At 36.8% G+C, this 19738-nt stretch overlaps 1 protein-coding gene across 4 annotated transcripts in view; it reads left to right on the top strand.

The window, feature by feature from the left end:
- The first annotated feature begins 6471 nt into the window (after positions 1–6471).
- The window catches only part of LOC126298102 (alpha-1,3-mannosyl-glycoprotein 2-beta-N-acetylglucosaminyltransferase), an 86893-nt gene continuing 73626 nt past the window's right edge, over positions 6472–19738 (top strand). The window contains exons 1-5 of one of the 4 annotated variants that reach the window (XM_049989421.1): positions 6472–6674; positions 7779–7907; positions 14539–14650; positions 17633–17718; positions 19393–19620. In XM_049989421.1, the coding sequence (XP_049845378.1) occupies positions 7800–7907; positions 14539–14650; positions 17633–17718; positions 19393–19620 (534 nt within the window). In that variant the 5' untranslated portion in view covers positions 6472–6674; positions 7779–7799. Of the gene's footprint in view, positions 7413–7778; positions 7908–14538; positions 14651–17632; positions 17719–19392; positions 19621–19738 lie in introns of all 4 variants that reach the window. The other 3 variants (XM_049989424.1, XM_049989423.1, XM_049989422.1) reach the window with 3 other exon arrangements.

Raw genomic sequence — 19738 nt, 5'->3', positions numbered from 1 at the left:
ATAGAACTGATAGAACTGATAGAAGACAGAGAGAGAGAGAGAGAGAGAGAGAGAGAGAGAGAGAGAGAGAGAGAGAGAGAGAAAATATCGAATGAAGAGCGATGCGTTTCTTCTTGGGATCGTTTAGTTGGCGCAAGGGCATTACAGAGGTGCTCAACAGACTCCAGTGGCAAGCGGTACAGGAGAGGAGTTCACATCACGGAGAGCTTTGCTATTGAATCTTCGAATGAACACTTTCCAGGGAGAGTCAGACAACATGTTACGTCCTCCCACATACACTTCAATAAATGACTATGACGAGAAAATTCGAGAAATTAGAGCTAATACAGAAGCTTACCGACAATCATTCTCCCTACATGCCATTTACGAGTGGGAAATAAGTTATTGGTTCTACATGTACCCTCTGCCACACATTATTAGGTGGCATGGGGAGTATGTTGTAGATGTAGATAGCGTGATCATTTTTATTTATCATCAAACATCGCTAGCAGTGATAAATCAGCCATATAGTTTCAAATAGCATGACCATAAGCAACGAACATGATCATGTCTTTCGAATATTTTTAATTTCAATCAGCATAATAGATATAGATTCGCATTTGTTTACTTTATAGAAATTCATAGTGGTTTTACTTTTTAATAAAAAACATTACAAAGCTTGTGTCTTTTCACTTCGTTCCCACTGGATGCAAGCGTCTAATGAATTTATCGTCTTTTTCACGTCCCCAGTTAGACCTTCGAGGGCTTCAGCAATTTTCTACCAATCATATTTCTTTTCCTTCGATATTTTCGCTATTTATCTCTTCGAGCAAGGAAGCATGTATTTTGTCTACATTCTTCTATCAGCAACATTACATTTCCTTCAGCTCAGCCTGTCGCTCACACGACTTATTTCAACAACAGAAGTAGACAAGATAGCAAGCAAAAGTTTTCTATACCACTAGCACTGAAGCGGAGAAGGCGCGAACTTCCTTTCCTCGTTGGTTCAAAAACCGACAACCAGCGGATCACTAGCGAACACCTGTGAATGCGACCCTCGCATACATGTGCAAAGAGAAATCTAGTTCGCTATTCCATGTTGTAGATTTGATAATGTTCGCTTCGATATGAAGGGGGCTTAAAACTGTACTTAATATGGATTTTATTATCAATTTGACACCATCTGATTAATATTGAGAGTTTCCCGAACTACTTTCATATATGTTTCTGTTGGGAAGCTGCGGCGAGAGCGCCGGTTCTATATCACTACAACAGCCGCAGTGCCGAGCCTGTGTTCTAATTAGCGAGGTAATCCCGTTGGCTGCTCGTCCAATATGTGACATATTCAACACACTCGGTTGCGATAAGACATTACTCCAGTGCAAAAAGCTTTAATTAAACAACTGGAGAAGAAATTGTGGGTTCTGCCAGAAACGTCATACTGTGAGCACACTGAAAAGACAACAGAGATATCTATCTTTTAAGGCAGCAGCTTACACCAAACATTGAGGCCCATTATCAAAATTGTTCCTGCGTGACTTTCCAAAGCCACACAGCTCAACGTTTGTATTGCGCAATTTTTACCCATTATAAGTAATGAATCAATCTGTATGCACACAAAGAGCAAGAGAGGCAATGGAGGTTATGGTATATTGAAAAAGACATAGTTATTCAACTCATTATTCGTGTAGATTAATTATTAAACGTCAAGATATTTTTTAACTTATATTCATACTTTATAAGTTCCTAATCCACTATCCAACATAACTTGTAAACTTCGAGGGGTTTGTAGGGGAATCTCTGGAGGTCTGAAAGTGAAAGAGAGGCGAACCAGAGATTTTCGATTTATGTATTAATGTGATCCATGGGCAATAGATCATATTCATGATAAAATCTATGTTGTGGTACATGTTTATTCAACAAAAGATTGTTGGCATTTGTTTAAGAAACTGAGAACACTAATCACAGCCACACAATACATTTACAGAGTAAGAGTCAAAATACAATACTTCAATTGAAGGAAAAATGTTCTGCATTTCCCTCTACTGTATCCAGTTTGACACAGAATAGGGAGAAATTCACAGCTATAAAACTGTTAATTTGCCAATTGAAACAAAACGTCTGGCAGCGAGCAGAAGTGTTTTCAAATGTAACAAAATCTTTATTAGTCTTCCAGCATGTAACTGACTCAATCGTGATTCAACTTGTTTCTCTTTAATAACCCATTCTGTACAGACTAAATATAAGAAAACAATTATAAACCTGTCAGTGGCCTGCAGTACACACAGTATGAGTTACCTGAGACGTAACATCTCCTTACTTTAATGAACAAAATTACATGCCCCTCAGTGTTCTATAATTTGCCAGAAAGCACATTATGACGACTTGATCTGGTCACGAATTAAAATGAATGTTACATTCTCTTTGTGGGTGGTTCTTTGCTGGAACTGACGATAATGATTGTATCAGCTGCAAAGAATATTAATTTTGCTTCTTGATTAAAATAAAATACCATAGTAGGTCATCGACATAGGTCTAGGGAAGTAACTGGTGCATGACTGAACTCTACAGTATGCCCATTGCGATTTCTGCCCATGTAGGTGACATGACATCCCTATAAGTATGTATTACTTGCACATCCTAATGCAGCTTTCTACATGCTGTTCCTGAAATAAGAAGAATTGTTCGTCAAGCTACTCCACATAAGAGAGTGAGACACATCTTCTGCTGCTCGTTGCACACTGGTCCTCGGGTTACCTTCCACTGAACGTAGCACATGCTCCTCCATGTCGGGTGTGTGGACGGTGTGGACCTTCTTCTGTCGGTCTTCTGAGGTGCAAGGGTACCTGTGTCCCTCAGACGCTGGAAAAGTCTGCCAAACAGCTTATCAGAGGACAACCTGCACTGTGGGTACTTTTCAGCATAGAGGGCATAGACTCGCAGGCTATGTTCATTTGCTTAACCATAGCAGAATATCAAATTCACCATTTCACTTTTCAAGTAGTACGCTTCCATTGCTAACAAGTAGGGGAAGAGAGAAAATCTATGTGCACCACACCATTTACACGTACAATCAGAGCAATAACAGTAAACACATAAGTGAATCCGTGTTTAGGAGAAGGTAAAACGCCATAATATGTACCAAGGATTGATAGTACTGTACAATAAGGTACACAAACACGACGAAAACTAATGTAGCCTACAACACGACTCAAACAACACAGCTGACTGCAGGCCACCTAATGGTAAGTGCAACACCGTGAATAAGACATCATAGTACCCCACTGACACATTTGACAGAGCGCCAATGCAACGACTATGCTAATATCCACAACTAAGAGTCGTGCAATCCTTCCTATAAACACGCGTTTATCTCGGAAAGTATGCATTTCCAGACCCATGTTGACTGGACTTATTTTTCTTGTTTCGATGAGTACTACCATCTCTCAAAGTATTTGACACTTTTTTAAGCACTATCTTATCCACAAGAAGGGTAGCAGAAGCGATATGCAAAAATACTGTCTAGTATCCTTGACATAAGTTTTTTGTAGAATCTGAAAACATATTCTGAGCTCAAACATGATGCATTACTTCGAACAGAAGACCTTATTCGTGCCAACCAGCATGGATATCGAAAACATCGATCATATGGTGCCCAACTCGCACTTTTTTCACATAGCATACTGGAAGTCATGGATCAAGGCAGTCAGGTAGATGCAGTATTTCTCGACTGCCGAAAAATATTTGGCTCAGTACCACATCTACACTTATTATAAAAAGTACGACTGTATATGGTATCAAACAAAATTCGGATTGTGATTGAGAATTGCTTGCTAGGGAGGACACGGCATGTTAAGATGGATGGAGAGTCATCGCAGATGCAAGATATAACTTTTTGTGTGCTCCAGGGAAGTGTATTGAAACCCTTGCTGTTACTATTGTATGTTAATGACCTTGTGGACAATATTACTAGTAATTTCAGACGTTTTGAAGATGATAAAGTCATCAATAATGAGGTACCATATCAAAGAAGTGGCACAATTATTCAGTAAAATTTTCCAAAAATAGCAACTTGCTTTAAATATTCAGAAATGTAAAATTGTTCACTTCACAAAACCAGAAAAAACGTAATACCTACGACTATAGTATCAATGTGTCACAGATGGAATCGGTCAATTAATACAATACCTGAGTGTAAGACTTTGTAGGGATAGGAAATGGAATCACCACCTTGGCGCAGGCATAGATAAAGCAGATGGCAAACTTCAGTTGACAGGTGGAATACTAAGGAAATGCAGTCAGACTACAAAGGACATTGCTTAAAAAGGAGTCATGCAACCCATCCTAGAATAATGCTCAAGTGTGTGCTACCCATACCAAACTAGACTAACAGGAGACATTGAATGTATACAGAGAACACCATCATGAATGGTCGCAGGTTTGTTTGGCTCATGGGAGAGTATCATGGATGCTGAAAGAACTGAAATGGCAGACTCTTGAAGGTAGATGTCAATTATCCCAAGTGAGGCTACTTATAAAGTTTCAAGAATTGGCTTTAAATGATGACTCTGACAATAAACTACAACTCCCCACATACTGCTCACATAGGATTTGTGAGGAGAAGGTTACTTATTAGTTTGGTACATATGTTCTTAGCGTTTTGTGTTTTGCACGCTGGTATTCCGGTTGCTATGGGTTTATTTATCTAGTGCCATTCTTTTATCTGTAGTTCACTCTTGCTATTTGAGTTTACATATTGTCATTTTGAGATTGTGAGTGGAGCCGTGAAAGCTAGAAAATGGAGTGCCAAGTGGAAATATGGGGACATTTACGACATATTCTTCTGTTTAAGTTCAATTGAGGGGTGACAGCAGTGGAAGAAGCCGGAATAATTTGTCCGTGTATGGGGATTATGCCATTGATATTATGGTATTAGTGACTCTCCATGTTCAGGAAGACCTTCAGGGTTTGATGAAGATAGTTTAAATGCATTAATGCACAATGATCCAAGTCAGAGTACTCCAGAACTGGCAAGTTTGATGAAATGTGATCATTTGTATCTTACTGGTGATGAGAATTGGTATCTTTATGCTAAGATAAGGAAAAGCGAGGAATGATTGAGCCCAAACGAAGCAGCAACTCCCCATACAGGGACCTACCCACATCCACAGAAGGTAATGTTTGACATTTGGTGGTACAGTGACGGTGTGGTGCACTATGAATTGCTTGCCGTAGGTGTAACCATCACTGCTGACATTTATTGTCAACGACTGAGATGTATTGCTGACGAAACAACGATCAGGAGGACTGTATGAAGTGACGCTATTTCACGATAACGTCTAGATTTTACACTTTTTACGCTCTCCACCGAAAAACCTTCGAGGAACTTACTTTCCGGATGAAAATACTTACCGGACATGGTTCGACGAGTGGTCGTCACAAAACCACATGATTTATACAGTTGCGGAATCGAAAAGTTACCCCATAGCTGGCAGACTATTGTAAATAGTGATGGAGAATATATTATTTATGACTAAAGTCTCTATTATGTGTATCTGTTGTGTTTATTGAACTCATAGAAAAACGTTACTCACCAACCGAAGATAACGCACACAGAGGTATTTGAACAGTCATTCTTCCCGCGATCCATTCACGAATGGCACAGGAAAAACCTCTAATAACTGGTACAATGGTACGTACCCTCTGCGAAGCACTTCACTGTGATTTACAGAGTATGGCTGTAGATGTAGAACGGTGAGGACAAGATTACAAGAACGCTCATGCATATGCACTTTATGAATGTGGTTCCATTTCTCGGTACGAGTGGCAGACTGTTAAAGAAAACGGCATCGTCTATGGGGCGTTAAGCTCTAATCATTGTTAAGGAACTAATGCTTTACGGGCGGCTATGCATGCTACTACACTAGTTCAACAAACAGCAGAAAGAGAATAATATTAACTATTTGTGATTTTACCTGCCTATAAGAGGCGAATAGTGTGTTCATTTATTAAAACCATCACGTCTTACACTGAGACAACTTATTGAGATATTTGTACAGTTTCATAGCAGACTTTTGATTCAGTCATGCAGGCATACTTTGAGTCAAGTCACGCATAATTTTTAAAATATGAAACAAATATTGATGTGATTTGATTTCTATCCGTTTTCTTCTTTATACAGTTAGCAAGTAGCATTAAGTGGGCCGATGATATTCCGATTTTTTTAAAAAAATATCGCGCTCTTGGGCTGAAGTAAAACGTAAAATGAAAGATCGTGCGCTGAATTGATTTTCTTTTCGTATGGCTAATCCAGTTCCCGTACTGAAAACCCCAACACTTTAGTAAATATCTGTCTGTTATTATTGTTGTAGCTCCGCCTCAAATAAGATATAATATTTAGGTCAATGTTATTAAGGTGAATCATGAAGTTTACTGCACACATAATATGGAATGTAAAAAAATGTGTTCTGCGTTAGCGTATAAATTGTTTACGTACGATAAATCAAAATATTAGGTACCACTGGTAACTTGTTTACAAATACACTCGGTGTGATCTTGTTCAAGTTCTTCATCTGTGCATGATGTTATTAGTGTTTAGATGAACTGCTTTGAGACGTCAGCAGTAGATATGCACACGTACTATAGTTTTGTGCGTACGCGGAAAAGTAACGCGTTTGACGCATAAACTGGCAGGCGTAAGTATTTTTTTCTGTTCACAGCTGATTTGCACGTATATGGCAAAGGCAATAAATAACGGGAAGACAGAGTTTGAGCGTTAGCACAATCTTTCCGGCCCATAGTTACCGAAGAAGGATGCGCTACACACTGTATGCAGTTGGAAATAACAGATGACAGCGTTTTTTGTTAGCAGTACCTGTCATTCGGTTTCACCCGCTTTTATTCTATACAACGTTTAATGCATCGGAACTCTTTTAGTACTTCGTGTTTCACTTCTGCAGTTGCTTGAGACATGACTTTCCGTCAATATTGTTGTTCGTCCAATCTTTGAAACTGACAATGTTTGTTGTATTTCAATGAAATATATGCCAACAACACCGAGGTGAACCGTGTGCAGATATTTCGACCACGCTTTTCTGTCCTCGAACGTGAGTTGTGATCTGTCAAAAAGTCCCATAAGTGTTACATTGCACCCGGGTATGTTAACAGAACATGTTTTCGATCGACGACGAATGCTGACGGAATGGAAGAAGAGGAAAGTTGTGAAGATATCTGTTGAAACCGGCAGTATTCTCAGTCACCGAAATGAGGTCTCCGAGAAAATTTCAACACTTTTGCAACCTGACATCCTGGATATCGCACACAAACCGCATGCAAGAATTGAATGTTGCACGATGCATACTTTGTAGCTTTCCTGCTTGAACGTTGTTACGACAGTTTCTTCAGAGCTCAAACTCTTGTTTGTGTCGTTAAAGGTTAGTTGTTGTATTCCTTGTATTAAGTATTGAAACCTTTATTCCCAATCAGTGTGGTGATCCTCTTTGCATAATGTTGCTTGAAGATGTAGCAAATGAAACTGTACATATAGCATTAGCAAAGGGTTTCAATCAAGATTTGTTGCTGTTTTGGTGTATAATTCTGTGAAGTAATGTAGTATTTATGTACATTAGGTGCTTATACTTATGTTGTCAGTTGCAGGCTTCTTTTATTTCGTGTAATTCATTTTGTAGTGCATAGTATTATTAGTTGTTGGTATCAGAGTTGCAAGTGACACCTCCAAAGAAATTTATGCGACTTTTTCACAAGTAAATTTGGTTGTGGTTTTTTATATTATGTTTCAGATGATGTGACGACAAATTGCCATGCGCAAAAATCAATTCTTTGCATTTGTGTTTGTGTCCTTTTGTTTGTGGACTGTAGTGACATATTATCTGTTCCAACACCGACCTCTCGGAACGCGCTTCCCAGATGTAAGTATTGCATTGATTTAGTAATAACATTGTGTTCTTGCTATGAAAAATGTTTATGCTTCGATATGTCTGTGCTTGTTATGTGTTCAGTGTTTGTATTTTTTGATAACTTCAGTGTTATAGCTTTGGTGGATGTCTCCATGCTTTACATTCTTGATACTGACCTCATATGGTGTGGGCATTTTATGAAACACACATGGCAACCTGTTATGACAGTGTCTGTGGCACAACTAAAAGTATTGTAACACAGTCGTTAGCTTAGGCTTGGAAGGTGGGTTCACTTTCTAAATGATATAGGGACTGTAAGAATCTGCCTAAATAACCATCATGTAAATGAAAACAAAAGTGGATTGTAAATTTGAAATAGTGAGGCTTACTCTCTCATGTTGGTACAATAGAGAGAACTGTGTATCATTATAAATTTGACATGATGTAAAACTCTCCTTCCTTGCCAAACTGAACTACATGTTTTTTTTTTTTTTTTCTCAGAACTTCTGAGATTGTCACTTTCCTGCCCTCCATCTGTTAGTAGTGCAGTAGGCATAAGCATAGTTCATGTTATTAAAAGTGGGTTGTAGATGTTTTGAAATTGTAATATTGATAGCTAAGAAAAATCTTGTTACTATGTAGTGGTCATGTCCTTTGGTATGATAAAAGTAAAGTTGTGAGATCATGCAGAAGTCGTTACTCCAGCACTATTTCAAAGTAACAAAAATATGAAAATCATATTTACATATCAAAAGCTGTATAATTAAGTGTCTTTATTGTGATGAGGGGGGGGGGGGGGAAGCAAATTTTAACCTAATGAAACATCACAATCATGCCTTTTTCCATTAAAACAGTGGAAAGTCCATTCTTTTTCATTGTGCCCATTGCAACTTAATGCCTCCTCTACTACATCACTATTATTCAAATCTACATTTAAGTTGATAAGAATTGCCAGCATCCACATACCCATTTGTGGAGTGTGTTTATGTTGCAGTTCATGAATTTGTACACAACAAGTTGATTACAGACATTATGGTGGTACTTGGTACCAGTATCTTTGATACGAAATTTTATTCCTTTCATCTGTAGGAGAGAGTATGTATTCAAAGGAAGCTTGCACAGAATTATTTACTGTTTTAAATTAACCAAACCATTATGTTTCAATTGGAGTGTACAGGTAATGTACAAATATTTGTCTGTTCACACAAATGGAGACACAGCTATGTATGTAGATTAAAGCAAAAGCCATTTCATTGCAGGACCATATGTGTAATTTTTGGTACTTGTCTTTACATTGTACCCTGAAACTGACTAGAATTTTTGTTTGTTTGTGATGCTGTAAAGTGACACAGAATTACCTTTTTTTTTCAAAAAAAAATTGGAACTATCTGTGCTCGCAATCACTTTTTAACAAGTAAATGCATAATGTCTGCTTAAAAACTGAAATGAGAAGTCTTTCTGATAACACAGGAGAAAATATTTCGTACCTAAAGGGTGATGCAGTGGAGCTGTGCAGATAACATTTACAAAAAGGAAAGCTGAACTTTGTTCAAGTAACTCTGGAAATTGGGATAAAAGTTACATTTTGAGTAGTAGGGCCATTCCATGACAAGTTGTCTAACTTCGGGAAAAGGTTCCCACATGGCAGTCACTGATTTTGCTGAAATTCTGTGTGAACATTTGCCCATGTTCCCAGTGAGCATTGGTAAAGTTTCACTTTGGTCAGTATAATAGTTCCAGAGACAGTCATTTGTTTGACCCCATAGTGCAGCTATGTAAAGTACTGCCCTGAGTTTTCAGCAAATTTGAGCATGTTGTCATCTCTGGCAATATTTTCTTGAAAGAGACAAAACTAGGCCATATTGTACAACTCATTGCACTCTATTAATGAAAACAATAAAAAAATATTTCTTGAGCAATTTTCATATGGATCATTTGAAGCAAAGTGGGCTGAAAAAAAAAAGACTCTTGAAAAAAATGTGGAGTTTAGCTTTTTATACCTCCGGAAGTAATTGTGGGATAAACCTGACTGAAACTTTGCAAGTTATAACTCGCCAATACAAGGTTTTAGAATATAAAATTTCATTCCCCTACTGCTTTCCAACAGTTTACAAATTGAGGGCAAATTTGAATATTTTTGTAAAAATGTCAAAAATGGCTGCTTGTAGCCCATCTTTTGAAGGAAAAAAAGTCTCTCCTGAAAACTTTTTCAAAATGTTTTCATCAGAATGGACATGTTCTTAAAAACTAAATTTGCTTTTGCAATGCGAATATACAAAGCCCTAAAACACGACAACAAGATGGAGATGTACTTAAAATATGCCCATATTCCACTGGTCTTCAAATTAAATCTGACATCTTGTATTGTTCTACAGCTGGTTAGTACTTTTTGGGGGAAAGTAATGCTAAAGTTCTTCATGAGGTGGAAGTGAGATTGAGTTGGAAAAACTTAAGAAAAAAAAAAGCTATCTTTTGTCACAACTGATCTTGACACATTTCAGACTGTTTTTCTGCTATGATAACCACTGAATCAAATTGGTTATGCACTTCACAATTTAACTGTAACTACCAAGGTGCTGGACATTATGGTAGTAAAATTGTTGCATAACAAGTGCAACACACATTGTATAAAGTGCCTTCAAGTTTTACGCCACTGTCACATTGTTTTGAGGAAGTTCATAATAGTCTGAAATTTTTAGTAAGACTCTTGTTATAGAGAATTTTGAGTATGTCTTTTTTTATTGTGAAATGCTGTTGACATGCTTGTTTAATTTCAGTGTATAAAGTATAGCATATTTTTCTTCATATAGTTTGTGGTTTATGTGAACTCATTAAAAATTATTTAAATATGTTGTTATGGTCCATGGTGGCTTAACAACTGCAGGCTGCTTTTCAGGTCAGAAAACTTGCATCCCCGTTGCCATTGGGGTAATGCCCAATAGTTGTGCACCAGCAGTAGCCACCAGTGGATTTCTTTACCACTTGATCCCAAGCCTGATGATTCATTTCTTTGTGTGCCAGAGGACAGGAGAGGCTTGTGCCTACAGACTTGAGTGGAAACTTTTAGGCCTTCATTTTGTGCACGCCTGTGCTGATAGTCGATGCTGCTTACTTTGAATTCGGTTGGCATTATGGAAGTGTCTGATTCCACACGTCTGCTTTGACCCCTGACATCATCAATGTGGCGGAAATGGCTTTTTTGATCATCTCCAATATGGCGCGACATACACACAGCAACACGCGCGAAAATACGTATAAATAAGACAATAACATCTCTCTCCCAAAATAGCATCAAGGTAACGTGACAACTGCGGGAAACTGGTTTTTTTGGGAGGGGACAAGCTAAATATAACAGAAAAAAACACCAAGATCCCAAAACACACAAAATGATGAAAAAAATAATGACAATCTACAGGAACTGGACACTTCCCTTGAACTATATAGGTCAACCACAGCTGATTATACCAAAACACCAACGCTTACAGCAAAAACTATGGAAATTGGAATCAGACATTTCACTTGGCCACAGCTGACAATACCAAACCACCAATACCTACATATAAAACTACGAAAATTGGAATCGGTCTTTTCCCATGATCTATATAGGTCAGCCATAACTATTGATACGAAAAAATCAATACCTACAACTACGAAAAACAAAACCAAAACCATGCAAAAATCCGAAAGTCAAACACCCTTGCGTAAATTAAGACACATTCAATACACAAAACATTACAACTCGAGAAAAATAGACCCAAAAAAAGCACACACTACATTGTCGACTATGATTTGAGCCCAGAATATGCAAATTAAAGTTTAGGCTTTGTCAGTCCATCTTTGGTAATTAGTAATGTGTTCCATACCTAATTATCAGGACACTGGAGTCAGTCTAATGAAACTTCAGTACTCCACAATGCCCAAACCATTAATTTATGAGCATGGTTTCTCTCTTGGAAGAATAACCCCTCAAAATAACCCCTCAACCTAATATGCCTATCTAGTGCCACTTTTACACATCCTCTATGTAAACAATTTCTAATCAAAGGTTTCATCATATTGACTGTACCTACTTGTAATGTGCATTGGGAAGCTCGCTGCTTGCTAAAAGCTCATTAGTTTGTGTATTAATTACATCTGAATGTGGTGTTTCCAGCTAAGTAATTTTTTTATGTTTTGTAGGTGCCCAGGCTGTCAAACACAAATTCATAAGAAACCGATGCCCCGTAATACAAATTTTCCACGTGGAAGCTTCAAGTAGCCCAATCAAATGTGAATGATGATTGAAATGTATGACATATTTGTAGAGAAACAGTTGCTGCAATTTTTTACCCATCATTGGTACACTTCTTGGCATAGTTTTATGCCAAGAAGTGCAGAAAGGGAATGGGTAAAAAATTTCCAGAACTGTGACAGTTGTGGAGATAATTAAACTAGAACAAAAGTTAGTGATACTAATGAAGGAAATCATAAAGGGAAATAATAAGCATGAAACAAGTATTCCATTAAAAATTGACCAAAATTATGCAGAAAGTAGCTGAAGAAATATACAGTTAGTAAGTTGATGGTATGTGATTTGTGGAATCACAGGCTGAATAAGCATTTAAAATGGAGGAAAGAAAGAAATTGCCTCCAAATAAATCAAATGCCGTACTAAAATGTGACATTTCAGTGTGTAAGTTCAGTGTTATAACTGGAAACAACTGTGTAATTATATTTTTGAGTAATATTCTGCAACAAATTTGGTATGGAGTTGCATGAATGTTTGAACTGTTCATGGTATATAGGCTAAGTAATTTACTGGGCAGACTGATCGAGCAACTGTCATAGTATTAGTGAAGAAGTAGAGGAATTGGCATGTCTACCTTCTGGTTTGTGTTAGTAGTGTAGTGCTACTTTTGGTCAAAGGGGTCTTGTATCAGATGTTTCAGTTGCCATATAATTTTTGTTCTGGTAATGACAGGGCGTGACAATTGTTTGTTCTTTTCGCTGACATTTGCACAGTGAAGAAGAGTGAATTTTATAGAACCAATGTGGCAGTCAGTCTTAGTGTTGCATGAGAAAATTGTTCATCTCATATATTCAGTACCCCTCCAGATTCCAGTTATAAATTACTGTAAAACATTTGAAGAGAGAGCGTGGTGATGGAGGGGGGGGGGGGGGGGGGGAGGGGCCCATTCTGCAGAATAATAGCAACCCTAGAATTCTTTGGAAAATCCAGTCACAAACATGGAAAAAATAAACAGGATATTCATGTGTCTAGCTCCCCACAGCTGTGTGGCAAGCATAACAGATGTAAATAATGTACATTTTTGAAGCTAAAATGGCAAGTTATTAAGAGAAGGCAAGAGAAAAGTGTACAGGGATGGGATGCTCCTCAAAAACATAAGATTTAAACACAGTTCGCTTAATAGCAGAAGTGTAGCTCATGTTCATGTTCTATAGCTAGAGTTGAGCACAGTGCAGGTTTCAGCCTGCCTACCCCTGTCTTGCAGCCTGCTCATATGGTACATGTGCCAGCCCAGCTCTCTCACTGCACTGTGAAACTGAGGGCAAGCTGCTGGCCCAGCCCAGTGGGATGATATGCTTTGTCAACTAGTCACTTCTTCAGCCCACTGAAGTTACTCATTGGATCGACCTGTTGCCTCTACTGCAATTCATTCTGCATGCCTCTACAATGCCCTGAATTTATCCTTGTGTATTATTTCAATTAACTGTACAGTTTTATGTGGGCAGCAGTTTCAGTGAATGTTTGAGCTTCACTCTAGTGTCAGTTTATCCAGTCTTTTCATATCCCCCAGTCACATTATCTACATAGAGAGCTCTTTTTATGCTCAGAAGAGAGTATATAATACCAACAATAATCACAGAATATCTTTCCCTTGGATAGACTCTTATAAGTCTACTTATTAATAATCCAAATAATGCATATCAAGAATGTCATACATTGATGGAGTTAAAGACACCACATTTTTGTAGTGTGGAATTACTGATAGTCACAATGTAAGAAACCAGTGACACAGAGTAGGAATCAAGTATGACACAATCTCATATTTTCTCCCCATAAGTTTTGGGATGTTGCACATGCAGTGAGCTAGAGTGATTAGTCTGTAACCAGCAAGCACAGCATAGTGTACTGTTGAGTTGGTGGGTTGGATACTATCCTGCCACCTATGGTGTGGTAAGCTGCACTTGACTCACAACTGTAGCATGTGAGTCTGTATGTGCCATTGCATGTTACATGGGCTAGACAGCTTGACACCTAAACTGTGCACAACTCTAGCATCAGCCTCTCACCCTTTGAAAGCACTGCAAAATTTGAAAGCTGAAGCAACTGTGCACCATAAACCGCATGTGATGTACATTTTTTGTGATCTTGTGTATATGATAAATGGTAATATAACCTTTATACTCATAATTGTGATTTGACTCAGGATCCATATGCTTAGTAAAATTAGGAGCGAGGCTGAGAATAGTGTGTCATGTCACTTGTGTATGATTAATTTTGAATATAAATATGTTTGATACTTCTTATATCTGAGCTGTTTTCTAACAACTATAAATTGATGCACACACACACATTTGTGCATACGTATGTAAATCAGTAAATACATGAAGACATCATAGCCTTATGATTCTGTTGCAGAAGGCATCTGTTGTAGAGGACCCTTTAGCAAGACTGGAAAAAAAGTTGAAGGAACATTTAAAAGCCAACAAAAACTTATTCAGAGAAATACAGGAATTTGTTTTTAAGGAAGGTAACAATATTTTTTTATTTCAAATATTTGAAGGCTTCATATTGTTGTGATTTTAAATATTTAGCTATGGTTTGAAGAAATCACAAATATCCATTTGATTCTCAAGTTTTAAAGAAAAACGTATTTAAGTTGACATTTACATAATTATTGTTGTTCAAATAATATTGTTTTTAATAATTTGTATAAATAAAAACAATAATAATACTAATAATAAATATTTTTATAATCTTCAAATTTCATATATTTTGCATTGCTTAAATATGAGAATGTTTGCAATACTAATCAACAATATTAATTACAAAGTGGTACTACAAAATGGGGGTCAAGAGATATGAAAAGCCAAGCTAATTAGAGAGATTGTTGTATAACTAACATGAAATCTTGAAACGTAACATATCCCATAGGTATGTGGAAATAGATTATACTACTGGAGCGAGATGGGAAACGGTCTCACAGAGGTAGAGATCAGGAGGACGAATTGGATACAGAACAGTGACAGATGTTCTTATCTCGTCACTTTCTTTCCTACAATACCATATTGCCATCAGTGATGGGACTTGATTGTGTTGTAAATACTCCCCACCCACCTTCCTCCTCCTCCTCCTCCTCCTCCTCCTCCTCCTCCTCCTCCTCTACTGCTGTCACTTTTTCCTATATTGCTGTCACACCTAACATTTTGTGCCTGACTGTTTCTCACCACATCTTGTATATCTTTACTGTTTTGTTAATATTCAGGACTTTTTGATCAGGATAACTGGTCCAATCTGAGAATCTTGTTTGTTGCCATTTACATTGCCTTATATCCATTTGATTGCTGGCATTTTTGAGAGGCTTTCTTGGGTGTTGTTTGACATGCTTCTTTTTTATATCCAAAAATATGAATGGGAATAGGGAAAAAAGAGCTACAGGGTTTGAATGTAAGCTTGGAAAAGTGTTCATAGAACTTATTTTAAATTCATAATCTAGCTGCTAAACTTCCACACTAACAAAAGAAGAGTGGTAGCTTGGTTTCTTCTAATACCTGCTTATTCAGTGAAGCATTTTTAAAGGTACTTGGTATTTGGACATCTATCCTGTTGCCAAGGTTTTACAGGCTGCAGATGGCTGTTAACCAAACATACAAACCATTACCTAATTGGACATTGGTTTTCAAAAATCAAGAGAAAATACCAAGAATAATAACTTGTGAAGTTGTAGTATTGAACATTTTAAGTGTATCACTCTTGAACTCAAAATACAGCATAAATAAAATTTGAAAGCAGTTTCCAAAACAAAGAAAATATGTTTGAACTTAAAAAATGTTTGAAATTTACAGAATGGATGTGTTTGTTTTATTAAAAAAAACTAATAGTATCAGTAGGGGTTTGGGGTGGGGGGGGGGTTGTTTACCATTACCATGAGCAGCAAATACTAAGAAGCTGGCATCAATGGTAGTGGCATAAGAGAGCAGTTTTTATTGTACTGTCATGGGCCCACTCTTGCCTGGAATTAAAATTTTATCAGAAATGGGTGTCACTCTTCCTGCAGGCCACTCTTAGTATGCAATGAGCTAATGAGGAGTGTGTGAGCAACAAAATACCACCAAAGAACTCCCCAAACTTAATAGAATTTGGGTCAGATTATTGAGTTGGCTACTTCGTGCACAGAATTGTTCATTGTTGAAGATATGAGTTCACGAGATGTGCCCTGTTGCTCAAGTGTCATTATTTTCTTGGATAAATTTATTGGTTATTGTACTGGCATAAATATCAACATAAGCATGAAAGTTGTTATTTGCATAATACTGCCTTGTCACAGTTACACGTGGAAAGAAGCGGATGTTTTTGCTTTTACTTGCTCCCGTTACATAGACAATACCTCCCGTGAAGAAATCTGTATCACAGATATTGGATGGGTGGTGATAAAATATTGCTTCTAGTCAAACTGAAACACAAATATTGTCATTTCACAGTTAGAAGTTGGACTCATTTGTATAGTGAATGGTCCTCTCCATTGATGCACAGTTGAGTGGAATTGTTGACATAAAACTGCAAATACTGCTTCCTGTGATGAGTACTCGGCGATACAATCCATCAGACTTCTTGTAACAAGAGCGGATCACGATTAAAACCACATAACAGCAAATATTAGTCACTGGTTAATGTCGTACACATTGGCTGAACTTTTCGGATGCCAACCCTTTAGAAATTGATGCTGTAGTTTATCAGCAGCACAAGGATGAGCATTTAATTGACTCTCCACACCTGTGTGGGTTTGTTGTGTCTCTCACATCTTGGTGGTTCTTAATCATACTTGAAATCATAAATGTAGATTCTACCAAGTTATTTCTCTCTAGTAGACTCCCTCCCTATTGTAGCACTGACTGTCATTCTGCTCTGTAATATACTATGCAGTTATCTGTTGTGTACCAGTGATAAAAGCAGATTGCAATATCACCAGTTGAGTTGATGGTTTGGCACAACATGATGCTAAAACAATATACTCAAAATCTGTAGCAATCAGTACATGCTTATACTGTTTTTGTGGTTTGTTTTCAATTTTTGAACTCTGTTTACATTTTTCTGACTGTCTTGAAATGCACCTATAATTTTTACATTACCCTGAAAACTTTACACAGTATGTAAAACATGTAAAGGTCCAGACTTCCATCAATGGTGCTATTTATTTCTGTTTTTTGTAGCATACGGCTGCTTCCTGAAACAATAATGATAATTGCATGCCATGTGCATTTTATTACATAACACAATGCCATTTTAAATATGGGCATAAACCCACATTGCATAGAATTACACATTTTTGTGAATCGTAGTGGCATAAGAGAGCAGATTTTATTGTACTGTCATGGGCCCACTCTCGCCTGGAATTAAAATTTTATAATGAAGTAACACAATAAATCACTCATCATATTTGTGCTACTTTCATAAGTTACTGAAGAAGTGCCTCTTTATCTCAGCAATATATAAAAATGTCGTAATTTTTTAGCTGCAAACAACCACATTGGAGAAAACTCACTTGTTGGGAATGAAGCTCAGAATGAAGTCCTGGGAAGTCGACAGAAGAATAGCAAGGTTGGTTTCACATTGGCACAGGTGATTTTAGAACACGGATTCAGATTCTAGGTATCTTGTGTATGTTAATTTACTAGTTTTTCATCTGTAGTCTTCTTTTATATGAAGTTAATAGTTTTTGCTACATAGTCCATTTTTTTCTAAATTAGTTGCGAAGCAAGCAATTGAATTTTGTAGATCATGTTTCATTTTATTATAATGAATACTTTCAGTTTTCTGAACAAAACTATAATAATTATGGAACAAACGTTAGTGATAGCCACTAATGTGGTTTAAACTGCGATTCTGACCTGTGAATGCTTTAAAAAAATTGAAAAATATTTGATATGTTGTAAAATCAATTTGAAGTCAAAATTGTGTATTCACTCTAACTTTGGATGAAAAAGAAGCGAGTAATGTGATAGTTAAAAGCTTAAACTCTCCTTTTACTGACAAGACTGGTGTCTTTCTCTTAGATGATAGACACGGAGATTCTCTCTCTTATATAATATCCAAAATTTATTTGCAACAATGACTGGCTCGTTATTCGATCTTCAGGCATGTTATGTTTTCCAGTTTCTGTCAGCCCTTTATGTAATTGCATAAGAAGCAGAACATTTTCTTATATGATGTTTAATCATACATGTGACAAAGTTATAATGAAGTATGTGGTTATAAATGGCATGTTGTAATTAAAATGTATGTGATATTTTGTCATGTGGAACTGGTATGGAATCATTAAACATGCACACTGGAGAGACAAAGACACAGAATCATTTTATAATTTTATCATACACCATTCATGAAGGAAACAAAGAGGTGACCAAATGATGCTGGTACCAGGTACCTTTAATTGTATGCTGGGAATTGGCTTGTGGTGTATAAACATGTCAAATGCATATGTTGGACAAGTTTTATTTCAACTTGATCCCTATCTAAAACTTTTTTTTTGTGTGAAATGACAGAATAAAGTTTAACGTAAGAGGCCAATTGAGTGTTACAATGAATTTCTGTGTGGGCTATTGTAATATATTCAGGACATAATTTTTCTTTAATTATTTGAGGTATTTTGTTATTGACAAGAAATTGAAAACATTGGCAAGCATTTTGTATAGCTTTAGTTGGGAATGAAATGACTTACACTTTGTAACAAGGTGTGTGTAAAGTAGACTAGCGGTAAATAAATGGAAAGTATACCACATAATTTTAATCTTCTATCAGCTATCTGTAATGAGCATACAGCTGTTCATTCAAAATATGTGCCAAAAATAATGTCATCCCAAAATAACTACCTGTTTCAGGGTTTTGCACAGTTGCATCATTATTTTTCATATTTTTAACATCAGTGTTATGGTTTCTATACAGAGAGCTTAGCTTAATGATAATTATGCCTTTGGATATGCACAGAATGTTTAGCATTTGATGATTGTTACTACATCTGTCTTCTCATTTCTGTCTGCATGATATTTGTAAAGTAGTTTGTACTTAGCTAATGAAGAATCTTATTTTACACATCCTGTAGTGGAAATGGTACAGTGCACGTAATGTATGGTTTAATAATTCATATAATTATCTGTTTGTGAGCTTCACAATTTAGAATTGTATGTCTGCCTGCATGGAAAAGCTTTAGTTACATATTTCTTTTATATTAAGATCTAACTTGACTGAATAAGGCTAACTCCATTGCTGTTCTAGGTTGAACAGTTGAAAGATATTGCGCAACAGAAACTACCAAATGGTGGCCCTGTCATTGCTATAGTTGTGTTTGCATGCAATCGTATTACCGTCAGCAAGTGTATTGATCAGTTGGTGCGTTACCGTCCATCACGCCATCAGTTTCCTATCATTGTGAGCCAAGATTGTCGCCATAAAGCCACAGCTGATGTTATTGATTCATATAGCAATGAAGTTTTTCATATAGAGGTAAATTACTTTCCATCTTTGTTGTGTGCTGATTATTATGTACAATTTTTAATATCTCATTATGTTATTCAAATTGTAAAAAATCTTCTGAAACAAATGTATGTACCTTTTATTAGTA

This window comes from Schistocerca gregaria, chromosome X (assembly GCF_023897955.1).
Source record: "Schistocerca gregaria isolate iqSchGreg1 chromosome X, iqSchGreg1.2, whole genome shotgun sequence".
NCBI lineage: Eukaryota > Metazoa > Arthropoda > Insecta > Orthoptera > Acrididae > Schistocerca > Schistocerca gregaria.
This window is presented reverse-complemented; position numbering and strand designations above follow the sequence as displayed.